The 12,782-nt window shown below is 38.9% G+C and overlaps 1 protein-coding gene across 3 annotated transcripts; it reads left to right on the plus strand.

Annotated features, from left to right (window-relative positions):
- Positions 1 to 1,319: 1,319 nt before the first annotated feature.
- On the plus strand, positions 1,320 to 11,114 carry LOC121504878 (macrophage mannose receptor 1-like). 3 transcript variants are annotated; one of them, XR_005991488.1, is made up of 6 exons: positions 1,320 to 1,372; positions 2,972 to 3,037; positions 4,072 to 4,458; positions 8,510 to 8,851; positions 9,602 to 10,668; positions 10,774 to 11,114. XR_005991488.1 is itself a non-coding variant. In XM_041779959.1 (5 exons), the coding sequence occupies exons 2-5, from the start codon at positions 3,007 to 3,009 to the stop codon at positions 9,961 to 9,963; spliced, it is 1,122 nt and encodes a 373-aa protein (XP_041635893.1). In that variant the 5' UTR covers positions 1,320 to 1,372; positions 2,972 to 3,006; the 3' UTR covers positions 9,964 to 11,114. The 3 variants fall into 3 exon arrangements, 2 of the variants coding, with proteins under 2 accessions (XP_041635893.1, XP_041635895.1); XM_041779959.1 differs by having other exon boundaries at positions 9,602 to 11,114; XM_041779961.1 differs by having other exon boundaries at positions 1,328 to 1,372; positions 2,975 to 3,037; positions 9,602 to 11,114.
- Positions 11,115 to 12,782: the final 1,668 nt, after the last annotated feature.

Genomic DNA, 12,782 nt, shown 5'->3' on the forward strand with positions numbered 1-12,782 from the left:
AATGGGGACGCTATGGTGCTACCTGTGCACTAAACTGTTGCTAGGTTCTAATATATTCCAGGTCCAATGGAGAGTGTTCAGTAAGAACACTGAAATGTCACTTTATTCCTCAAGTGTTCTTTATTGTCAACACACGCTCGTTGGAATGACATAAAAATAAGAAAAGAGAAATTAGAAATATACCTTACATTTCTCTCTTAAGTAAATACAACATACTTGTAAAAATATAAAATAACTTGTAAACAACATTGAGTTCCAAATAAAGATGTCAGCAACCAGTATTTAAGTCTCCTAAACAATCATTTACATCAGAAAAGTAAGCAAACACAAAAACCCATGGCAGTAACAGATACAATGGCTGTTTTCGAATTCTCCTACTATACTAGCAGTGTGTACTGATTTGCCCAAAATGTAGTATGCAGTATGCAGTATGCGAACAAACGCGAAAGTTGAAGTATGCCAAAAATACCCGGATGACGTACTGATTCGGGAAAATTTCTCAATATGCATCGGACCAGTCTGCTTTGCCTACTGTTACCCACAATGCAAAGCGCAGAGTCAGCGTTCATAATAGCGGAGAGCGGCAGAACTTTCATCGGAGCGACTGACGGTTACAATAAGTGCCATTACCTTTTACCTTTACCTTTTTAACGTGTACTATAAAAGGTACCACCGTTATAATTCAGAATTTCTTGTCCTCTGATTAGACCTGTTTCATTGACTTTGGTTAACATTTCTAATTGATATTATGTCCTTTTTTAAATCTTGTTATTGTACCTTATATGTATAGAATATGTTTGTTATATTTGTTACATTCTATATTGTTTATCATGTGTTTTTCATTGTAAATGAGAGCTCATCCTCAATGATTGTCAAGTCTAAATAAAGATTATATCAATAAAAGTTGTGGAAAACAACCAATCCCTGTAGAGCAGAGTAAACACTACAGCCAATGTAGGAGACTATGTTCTGAGTCAGTCTTTTTGTTTAGTGAATATTGAATTTTCCAAGGATTCAGATCACACTAATAAAAACATGCCACCTCTCTAAATTTGGCAGGTAAATTCGGGCCGTGTTTGTTCTCTAAACAAGCCATGACTTTTTATGAGGATACTTGTTGTACAGGAGGCTGTCTGTCTTTTCCCCACTGTATTATTCAAATTACTTCTCTAATAACAGACGTGGTCTGTTTCAAAGTTAATGATTCTTCCTCAGAGTGACGAGGACTGAAACTTCTGCAGAAAAACATTTGCATACTGACGCTGATGTGTTTTGGGGAGTTAAAAGTCTGTTTTTGTTCTGATCAGAGCAATCTGTATCAACACTTCAAGGAGAGACATCAGAGAGAAGCTAAGAGACAAAATCATCACATGTGAGTTTGAACTGTGGTGTCATTTGAATGTTTATGGTGTGTTTGGTTTAAAATCTTGTTTTAGCTGTCGTGCAGTACTTTATGACACTAGACCTTAAATTAAACCTGTTTTGATGTATTAATCTTTAGTACATTTTTATGTGTTACAACATTTTTAACCCAAACAAAAAAACAAATCTAGAATTTGCCAGCCATAAATACAACCATGGTGAAGCTAACTTGAGTGTGTTATGGCTGCGTATAGCTTGCCTCTCGGTTGCTCTGATGTGAAGACTTACACCACATTCCAAATTATTGTGCAAAAGATATTTTTCTGATTTTCCTAAGTCGCCAAAGCAAATGACAGTCTATATTTTTCAGCGTAATTCAAATTTTATTTATCAAACCTCCCAGTGATAACTTTTTTCAAAATAAAAAAACTCAAAATGCACTGTTTCTAATTATTATGCACAATAGAGTTTCAAATCATTTTATAGGTTGAAAAGAACTGAAAATGGTCATTTGTTGAATTTTCAGCATTAGGAGGTCATATTTACTGAAATCAAAAGCTATTTCAATCAAAAACATCTTGTTAACATAGGAGCCCTTCTTTGATATCACCTTCACTATTCTTGCATCCATTGAACTTGTGAGTTTTTGAAGTTTCTGCTTGAATTTCTTTGCTAGATGTCAGAATATCCTCCCAGAGCTGCTGTTTTGATGTGAACTGCCTCCTTAGATTGAGGATGCTCCAAAGAATAAGGAGGAGAGACAGAGAGAGAAAACGGGGAGGGGGCTTGGATTTTGTTTGGTTTTCTTTTTTTTTTAATTTGTTTTTCATTGATTTTGTTTTTTGTTGTTTTTTTGTGATTTTTGTTTTATTAGACTAAATTTTAATGCTTTGTCTCAGGCAGCAGTGATCAGAGGCTGGGGTTCTTTAAACTGAAGGATAAGTGACAGAGGGGTGTTGACTGATTGATGAGCTTCTTTGATGGTTTAACTGAGGGCGGGGTTTTGTGAGGCTGATGAAATATACTTGATGGCTATTGCTCGGTGTTGCTGTCTGATGGTTTTGATGCCGGATATGGAGTGGATGTAGTGGGGGCTGATATTATTTGCAGCATGAGATGGTGAATTGTCATGCATGGAGATAATTTTGCTATAGACGGCACGGTTCTTCTTTTTGTACCATGGAAGAAACTGGTCAGTCAGAAACTCTATATACTTTGCTGAGGTGAGTTTCACACCTACAGGAACCCGAAAGGGGCCTACCAGCTCTCCTCTCCCCATTATTCTAGCCCAAACATGCTCAGATACAAAGGCCTCAGTAACTTCATCCTACTCTTCATCCCACTGACTGGCGATGGCAACTATTTTGTCATCTCACCATTTGACAGGAAGTCAACATAACTCTCATATTGATAATGTGATTTGCTTAAATCTCACATTTATGATGGAGGTCTGTCCCTCTATGCATTTAAATTTAGGCATTATAGTTTTTCTGTAGTGACACCCACTGTATCTGTTGTATTCGTGCCATTCTTTTACCCCCAAGTCTCTGCTCCTGTCATTCTGCTTTTTGTACCCTCTTTGAAGTTAATGTTTATACTTGGTTTACAGCAGACTAAAGGATCAGTCCATCGATCAGAGTGAAGATGAAGAGTTTATTTCTGCTCATTGTGATCGGTGAGTGATGATCATACCTGTTCTCTCACTGCTGCATGTGGCTATAAATTGCATGTTAGTTACAAAAAAATTCCTTAAACTTATGAATGTGCTGCATAACACACAGTTAAGTGGATCTTAAATTAACTTCATTACAGCCAACACTTGCTTACAACTACTTAAATTTTTCAGCTTGTTCACAACAATATGGAAGCAAAGCAACATCAGTAAGGCACAAACATGAGGCAGCAGTCAATGACTGAACCTTAAGAAGAGTTTTTTATTATTATTATTATTATTATTGTTGTTGTTGTTTTGAATAATAATTCAATAACAATTTTAATAATATTGTGAATACCATGAATTATTATTATTATTATTATTATTTTTAGTAGTAGTAGTATTGTTATTATTATTATTATCATTATCATTATTATAATCACCTTTTTATTTTTTAATGAGGATTTAAGTTTTGGATTTGTTTTTTTTTTTGTTTGTCTTTTTTTTTTTGGCACATTTCCAGTCATTCCATGCCCCTGTCCCAAGTATTTTGGAACACATTTACAACGATAACAATGAACAGATTTAAAATTTACACTATGTGTGTAGTCCTGAACCCCAAAATAACTAAAGTGAAGTGAATGTAGGTGAAAAAGGATTTTTAAACCCCTTTTCATTTTTATTTTTCATTCACATTTTATATTATGTCCTAACTGTTTTGGAACTGGGGTTTGTACAGCTGAACTGTTGGGTGGAGATCAGACAGGCACTGAGTGTCAGTTGGATGGCAGCGAGGGAGAATTTGAGATCTGAGTGAGACTGCGCCCTCTAGTGGACAAAATTTTAGCAACCACTCAAACAAAAAGAGTGTGTTTGATGTTGTTGGTACTGAGGCTTGTACTATAAACATGTGTGTGTTATTATTTATTTTTATACACCAAAAAAATAAAACAATATCTGAGTCTTGATAGTTTTACTTCCATCAACAGGACCAATCCAGCTGCTGTATCTGTGATTGCTTTGCATACACCAAACTATCTATTCTCTGGTTTTAGGCCAGTGTTTCTCTGTCACCTGTCTCCTCTGTGAGTACTACCTTATTGAGGATGAAATGACCTGGGATGAAGCCCAGAGATACTGCAGAGAGAAATACACAGACCTGGCCACAGTGTCTGACATGACAGACGCTCAGAGTCTCAGTGAGTTGGTGGATGGAAAAGAAGCCTGGATCGGTCTTTCCAGCAACCAGGGAAGAGACAACAGACAGTGGCACTGGTCTTTGCCAGGGCTGCCAGGGGTGAACTTCAGTGATATCAAGGAGCATTTTAATGATGGTGAGCCAGGTGATCATGAAGGTCATCATGAGAATTGTGTACGAATGACGAACGGCAAATTAATTGATCACCGGTGCAGCTCTCCCAGTGGATTTATTTGCCTCAATGGTAAGAAAATGTCACATTTCTAATTGATTTATTTTTGTACATATCACATTATCAAGCTTTCTTCTTCTTTATTCAAACAAGAGCTGTTGGTATGATGCTAAATGCAGGATGCCCCAGTTGATCTGCCACTGATCATTTTCAAACATTTATCATCAAACATTTATCATCTAAAATACATTAAAGCTAATCACCTGTGAAGCTCTGAAGTGTGATTATAATGAATGCTAATCAGATGTACCTCAGCTTGTCTGCTGCTGGTGCTGCAGCTGGATCGTAGGGTCAAAGTGCTGAGTATCATCTTTTGGTGGAGGCAGTGTGATGGTGTGGGGCGGCATCTCCCTCACTTGTCATCAAGGCCACCCAGAAGGGGGGATAAAGGGGAGAGCTTTCTGGGGCCCATGGAGGTCAGCAAAATCATGGTCCACTGTAAAGTTAAGCTGTGATAATAATATTTTTGAACCTGAATAATTATCACTCTGATCAAAGCAAGAAAGAGAAGGATTTCATTTATTTATACTGCAATAGAAATGTAGCCTTTTTCATAATGTAAACCCTTTTTCTTTAAAACAGAATGAGCTTATATTGGTAATGTTAACAATGTGGGCGGGCATATTAAACTAAACCATTTGTAAAGTAATGTCAGCTAAACCATGATGTGCACAAACACCAGGACATCAGAAAATAAATCAGAAAAACTTGAGACAGCTTTAATGGACTGGGCCAGTGGTGGATGATTTTATTCATTGGTGTCATGATTCATTTTTAAACCTGAACGTGACAAAAACCAAGGACATGTGTATAGATTTTAGAAAGAACTCCAACCCACCACTTTTAACTGTGATCAATGGGGAGATTGTGGAACACGTCACCAGTTTTAAATACCTTGGTGTGGTTGTTGACAGTAAGCTTTCTTTGGTGAAAACACAGACACTGTTTACAGGAAATCACAGCAGCGATTACACTTCCTGCGGATGCTCAACCAGTTTGGTGTGAGCAACAAATTAATGGAAATGTTTTATCATTCAGTGGTTGAATTTGTCCTGACATTTGCCCTTATCTCTTGGTCTGGCAGCCTCTCCTTGGGAGATAAAAAGAGGCAAGAGCATGTGGTCAAGGTTGCCAGCAAAATCACTGGTGTCACATTACCTGACCTGTCAACAATCTTTTATAGGAGGGTAAACTCGAAGGCTCAGGACATCATACAGTGTCCTGACCATCCCTTACATGCTAAATTTGAGCTCCTACCCTCTACCCTCAGATTACCTAAGTGTAAATCTAACAGGATGAAAAATTCATTTATAAATAAAGCCATCACACAACTGAATCTAAACTCTAAAAGTGAACAGCTATGATACACTTAATTCTCACTACATTGTAATGATGGTTCTGTCCTCAGTTGTCCTTCAGAGTATTTGTGTACTAACCCATTTCAGTGTTGTTTCTAAACTCATGTGACTGTGTTTCCTATGTTCTACGTTTTTTACCTGCCTGCAAAGCAAATTTCCCCTAGGGGACAATAAAGTTGAAGTTGAAGTTTAAGTTGGAGAATATTTACATAGTCATACAAAGAGGCAAAAAGTTGGGGGAAAAGGGGCAAAAATGCGTTTTAACTGGCAAAAACTTGGCTAACATGGGCAAAAAGTTGGTAAAACAAAACGGCAACAATGGGTCAAAAGTGGCAAAAATAAACAAAAAGTAGCAAAAGTTGGTTAAAAACAGAAAAAAATGGGATAAAAGTGGCATAAAGAAGTGACTTAAATGAGGGTAAAGTGGCAAAAATGTACGTAAATGTGTCAAAGTGGCATCAAGGGGATGAAAAATAGTAAAAATGGGTTTTAAATGGCAAAACAGTGTCAAAAGTGGGATAAAGGCCTCAAAAATGGTTTACAAGTGGCAGAGAGAATTTACTGAAATAGACAAAACAGTGTCAAAATGGATGATAAATAACAAAACCATGGTAAAAAGAGGCAATAGTGGCATTAAAGGGCAGCAAAAGTGGTCAAAAGTAGCGATAGTGTGCAGAAATTGTGTCTAAAAGGGGTTAAAAAGCTGCACCGAAAAAAAAAAAAAAAAATCCATCAGAGCCCAGTAGGAGTCTGACACACTTTTCAGGTCCAAATAGGTAACTGTTAGCCAGGACGCTAGCAGCAACACTTCTGATCCAAAACATATGTACTGATGTTATCAGTGAATCACACCTGTGGAGGGCCCACTCTCTGGGTTTTTCAGGGGCCCAGCTGATCTGTGGACCTTGGCATTTAACCCATTGTTGCCACTTTTCGCCCATTTTTCTGACATCATTTTGCAACTTTTTCCTCCTTTAGTCTTCAAGTGTTTTCGCTGCTTTTCACCCTTTTTTCCAACATTCTGCCAATTTTTGTCCCTGTTTGCCACTTTTTCCCCCTTTTTGCCCGTTTCCTCAATATTGTTTTGCAACTTTTGCCTCCTTTAGCCTTCAATTTAAAAATTTTGCCCCTTAATTCCCATTTTTGAAGCTTTTCATCCATTTTTGCCACTTCAACCAAATTCCTGCCATTTTATTTTTGTGCTACACACATTTTTGCCCATGATGCCGCTGTTTGCAGCATTTCTTTGTCCATTTTATCTGTTTAACCCATTGTTGCTAACCTGGCACGCTAGATGGATTTGTTTCACACATCCATCTGGGAAAGCTTCAATAGGAAACGTTTGAGAAAAGGCAGAGCATTTGAAAAAAACTTGGAGTGTGATTCTGTCTGTTACATCTCCACGAGCCAAACAGAGCAATAAAACACGTGACGTAGCTGCTATCGAGCGGCGCATGTGCAGCTATGCAAAACATGGCGACTATAGACATGTAAGTACTCGACTTTTGTGGTTTTTGAAAAGAAAATAACTCACTGCTGATCTTTGTTCTTCTTTTCATGAAGACATGTTGTCAAGTTCTGATAAAACGGGTGCTTTAGTAGCATCCACGCTAATATCTTCCTCCATAACTGCACCAGCTCTTGCTGCTGCTCGTTTACGTCACTACACTGCCGTGCCTGAAAGTACTGCCCCTTGTCACTGATTGGTCCTGTCACTGGCTAACCGGGCCCAAACGGTTCAGATGGGAGCTTTGCAAGATGGATTCGCCAGTGAAAAACAAGGAAACGGGCGTATCCATCTGCTTTGCAAGGTTATACTGTTGCCAGTTTTTGCCCATTTCTGCAACTTTCAGTCTTTTCCAGCCACTTTTAACCCATTTATGCATTTTTTTTACCATTTAAATGCATTCTTGCCCATATTCATTCATGTTTTTTTGGCTATTTTCACAATTATTCTATCCGTTTCCAAAAAGTTGTCTCAGTTTCTTCTACTTTTATTTCTGGCATCCTGCCAATTGTGCAGATTGTTGAAATCCAACATTACTTTCCTGTGCCCATCCACATCGTTATCATCACTAGTAAAGGGTAAGGTGTTTTATGAAAAGGTTTTTACATTTTGAAAAAGACTATATTGTGCTACAGCACAAATAAAAAAGATTTATTTTGCTTTGATAAGAGTGGTGATTATTCAGGTTAAACAATATTATTATTATCACAGCTTAACTTTACAGTGGACCATGATGTTGCTGACCTCCATAGGCCCCAGAAAGCTTTCCCCTTTCCCCTCTTCTGGGCGACCCTGCTGTTAACCCTAACTAAACCAAGAGAATCATCATATTTATTTAAGAAGTTTTTGGGTGTATTTAGGTCTTGACAGTGGTAGTGTGTGACACTGATGGTTTAAATTATTGGCAAGATAAAATTAATCAAATCAAATCGTTAGACCAGTGAAGATACACAGCTTTACCCTGAACGCTACAAAGCTAACTGCTAAACCAGCTGCTGTACCAAAATGTAAAATATGATCAGTATTGGCAGATCCAAATCACAGGATCAGTTTGTTGTTGGGACATCCATAGAAACTCTTTGAATTATTAAATACCTGATACTGCTCTGGAGAAATGCTTTTGTACCTTGAATTATTGTTTCACTTGCTGGTAACCATGATTTGAGGAAAACTGAGTATTTCTTGTCAACATCCTCAGGAGAAGATCATCCTGATGGAAGATTCACACGGATTGTTGAGAAGAAGAACTGGACCCAGGCTCAGGATTACTGCAGGGAACATCACATCGATCTGGCCAGTGGACTCGACATTTTCAAGGATGACACATTTCTGAAACTTTCAGAGTCTCTTCAGTTGTGGTTGGGGCTCTTCAGAGACACCTGGACTTGGTCAGATGGAAACAGCTCAAGTTTCAGAAACTGGGATCAGGGCTTGTTCAAGGATGGAATCGACAGGAAGGAGTGTGCAACTGTTTTAGACGAATCTGGACAATGGGGCTCTGATGGTTGTGATGAGAAAAAACCCTTCTTCTGCTACAATGGTAAGTTGTGCAAAGGTCTGACTCACTTTTATTTTCCATAAGAAACAGAGATCCACCAAAAGATTAGAGAAACAAAAATCATAACACTGTTTTGAAAAGTTTGCTGCTTCTTCTTGTATTTGTTCATTCATTTTCAGGATAGCACCTTTATGCTGATGATACTTAGATTTATTTATCTACTAGATGACATAACCTTTGTCAGCTTTCATTGCTCTGGAACTGCTTTCAAAGACTGGATGTCTCTATATTTTCTCAGTCTTAACCCTGAGAAATCTGAAAAACACTATCCAGACTAAAGTATTTGGCCACACCTTTTCATTGTTTAATTCATGTGTATAAAACAGACCCATTCCCACAATTTATAAAATCAAGCAATCTGTATTTGCTAACATTAGTGATACAGAGGGGGTTGTTCTGAAGAGCTCAGTGGCTTCAAGCGTGGTACTGTCATGGCTGCCATCTTTGTTTCATCCCTGCTGGATATTCCAGAGTCAACTGTAAGTGATATTATTTGAAAGTGGAAGCATTTAGGAACAACAGCAACTTAGCCATGAAGCAGAAGAGCAGGGTCAGTGACTGAAAGGTGGAGCAAAGTGTGAACAAAGAGCTTAGAACAACAAACCCAAAGGGAGTTTGGTGCCTTTCTCTCCAGTAAATGATATGGATCTATTTGATATCTGCTGTATTCATATGCATACCAGTGTTTTAGGGTTAAGTTTGTGCTTTCTGTGTATTTTCCTTTTATAACAGACAAACTGATCTTGATCAACGAAAACAAGACCTGGGAGGAGGCCTTATACTACTGCAGAGATAACTACACTGACCTGGTCTCTATCACTAACCCTCACCAGCAGAGATGGGTCCAAGCCAGAGCCAAGGACGCCTCCACCTCCCACGTGTGGCTGGGACTGCGCTACACCTGTGTTCTGGATCTGTGGATCTGGATTAATGACCATCTGGTCTGCTATCACAACTGGAAATCCAATGAGTTGAGTAATGAATGCTATCATGCTGCAGCCATGGAAAAAGAAAGTGGGAAGTGGGTCGAACAGGCTGATGATGACAAGTTTAATTTTATCTGTGTTTTGGAGAAATCTCAAAACCCAACCTGACCACTTCAGAGTGTTGTGAAAACGTCGTTGCCTGCTTCCTGATTTCTTTCTTACTTTTTTTTGACCCACTCTGCAAAAACATCCAAATCTACCTGGCCACATGTAAAACAACAATTGCCCCTAAACCTAATAACTGGTTTTGCCATCCTTGGTGGCAACAACTGCATGCAAGTATTTGTACTTTCTCTCAGTGAGTCCTTCACATCACTGTGGAGGACTTTAGGCGCTCTTTTTTGCAGAATTGCTTTAATTCAGCCACATTGGAGGGTTATGAGGTCACGCCACTGCATCTCAATCTGATTTACGTCCAGACTTTGACGAGGCCACATTCTCCTCCAGGATTCTTTGGTAGAGAGCAGAATTCATGGATCCATCCACTAGTGCATCAATTAGTCACCCAGTTCCTAAAAAAATCAAAGCAATCTGAGACCACCACACTACCACCACCAGGTTTGACCTCAAGTTTGATGTTTCTGTTGTGTTTTATGTTCTACTTGTGACATTTTTGTGATAAATTCCGGTTTCTGGTTTCCTGTATCCGTTGTGCTGGCTGCAAACTTCACTCTGCTCTTCCTGAGGCCTTCCCCCCTCCCCCCGGTTGCTGAGAAGAAGATCCACACCTGCAGCGAGTTGTTAATCACGCTCCCTACTTTAGACCTGCTGCAGCTCTCCTCAGTGCCTGAGTTTTGTCTACACTCTCCTGTGGTAAACGCCAGCTCCAGGCTCACACTCTTATGAGAACAATTGTGAATTCTTCCAGTGCTTCACTTTGTGGAATTGTTACTAACGTGTCTCCTCTTTCCCTTCCAGTGCCTCACTCACCGCCGCACAGCAGCCCAGCTTCAGCACTCTCCCTCGCTGCCGTCACTCTCCCTGGACCCGTGGATTCCCCTTTACCTGAGCACCTTAACCTGCACAATAAACCTGTTAAAACTGCTTCACTGTCTCTGTATACTGGGTTCAAACCACCACCTTACATAACAGTGTCTTATTTTACAACAATTGAAACAGGACGTGAACCATCGAAAAGTTCAACTCTTGTCTCGTCAGTGAGTAGAATATTATCCCAAAAATCTTGGGGATCATAAAGATGTTGGTGGCAAATGTGAGACGAGCCTCTGTGTTGTTTGGAACTCTTCCATTTTTGCCCCGCCTCTTTCTTATTGTTGAATCATGAACACTGACCTTAACCAAGTTAAGTGAGGCCTGCAGGTCTTTAGATGTTGTTCTGGAGTAATTTGGGTAGGCCAGCCACTCCTGGCAAGGTTCACATATGTTCCAAGTTTTCCCCATTGTGGATAACGCCTCTTGGTGTGGTTCCCTGGAGTCCCAAAGCCTCCGAAATGGATTTGGGACCATTTCCACTTTGACTTTGTTTCTAATCTGTTATTTGTTGCTACAAATGACGGCACAACCAGTTATTAGTTTAGGGGGTAATTACTTTTTCACATAGGGCCAGGTAGGTTTGGATGGTTTTATTTCCCTCAAAAAATGAAATCATCATTTAAATGCATGTTGTATTTACTTTGGTTGTCTTTAATATAAAAAGTTGATGATCTGAATCATGTAAATACTTTTTCACAGCACTGTATTTCTGGTGGGTTTTCTGAAATAAAAGAAGCTCAGAGAGTAACTAAACCCCAAACCTTCTGCTTTGGTGTATCTACCCCAAAAAAAATACTTATCTATCATTGATTTTTAAGGTTTGTTTTCTAATAGATAGTAGTTTTAGGATGAAATGTAACACATTTTCATTGTTAAAGTCAAAGTGTAACTCTTTTGATATACACTATATGGACAAAAGTATTTGGCCCCCTCCCTTTTGGTATATTGGTCATAGTACTTAATATGGAAGGCTTTCTGCAAGATTCAACAAACTCCGAAATACAGCCCCATACCCCCCATACCCCTCCTCCACCAAACACCAAAGAGAGAAGCATTATTCGTGGCTGAGTTGCTGTTGTTCCTAAACGTGTTTCAGAAATACCCATTGGTTTCACAAATGTTTGCAAATGGAGACTGCATGGTTGGGTGCTTAATTTTAAACACCTGTGGCAATGGGTCTGATTGACAAGGCTGGATTCAAAACTTAACAGGTGTGGCCAAATACTTTTGTCCATTTAGTATACCTTGCTATTTTTTCTTACCCGTCTTGATAGTTTGGGAATTAAAAAAAAATCTCTGCTGTCTTTTGTACTTGTTTTCCTCGTTCCTCTTGATATCCTGTAACATCGTGCTTTTCATGGCTTGAAGTGAATAAAATAAACAGAGAATTTTTTTCTCAAAGCTCAGTGTTTTTTTTTTCATTTCTTAAAATGCTTAATCCATGACTATTAGTCTGTATTCATTGACCTGATGACAGATAACCTGACTGAATTGGGGAAAGATTTTTGATCACATTTAATCTGATTTGTAGTAGAGGAAGTAGTTTGCCCCATGCATTTCTATTGGCTGCCCTGCTGGCTTTCTGAGCCTGCTGTTATGGTTTTGTTCTGCCTGCAGGTCTCTGCTCTGGTCTGTTTTTTCACCCCTGAAAAATCTGGCTCTGCTTGCTTCATTCATTTCACAGTGATTTAAAATTGTATTCTTTTAGCTCTCCAGCAAATAGCTGTACATAGATTTTTGACTAGATTGGGATTTAAGCTAGTAAATGCTTGGAATATGAGCTCTGGTTGGAATTGCAGCCACTTTGTCCTAAAGTGTATTTTTTTCCCTCAGTTTTTTTGCCATCAGCTTTCATGCCACAGGGATTTCTGATATGGCAGATACTTTGAACTGTAACTGTAGAGATTATTTGATGAAAAGTTGGAGAAAGCCTG

Source organism: Cheilinus undulatus, linkage group 22, assembly GCF_018320785.1.
Source record: "Cheilinus undulatus linkage group 22, ASM1832078v1, whole genome shotgun sequence".
NCBI classification, from domain to species: domain Eukaryota; kingdom Metazoa; phylum Chordata; class Actinopteri; order Labriformes; family Labridae; genus Cheilinus; species Cheilinus undulatus.

Excerpts from the sequence above, each read along its gene's own strand:
- LOC121504878 (XM_041779959.1), top strand. The coding sequence starts at position 3,007 with ATGAAGAGTTTATTTCTGCTCATTGTGATCG. Across the intron at positions 4,459-8,509 it reads TGGATTTATTTGCCTCAATG|GAGAAGATCATCCTGATGGA; the intron begins GTAAGAAAATGT and ends CAACATCCTCAG. Across the intron at positions 8,852-9,601 it reads ACCCTTCTTCTGCTACAATG|ACAAACTGATCTTGATCAAC; the intron begins GTAAGTTGTGCA and ends CTTTTATAACAG.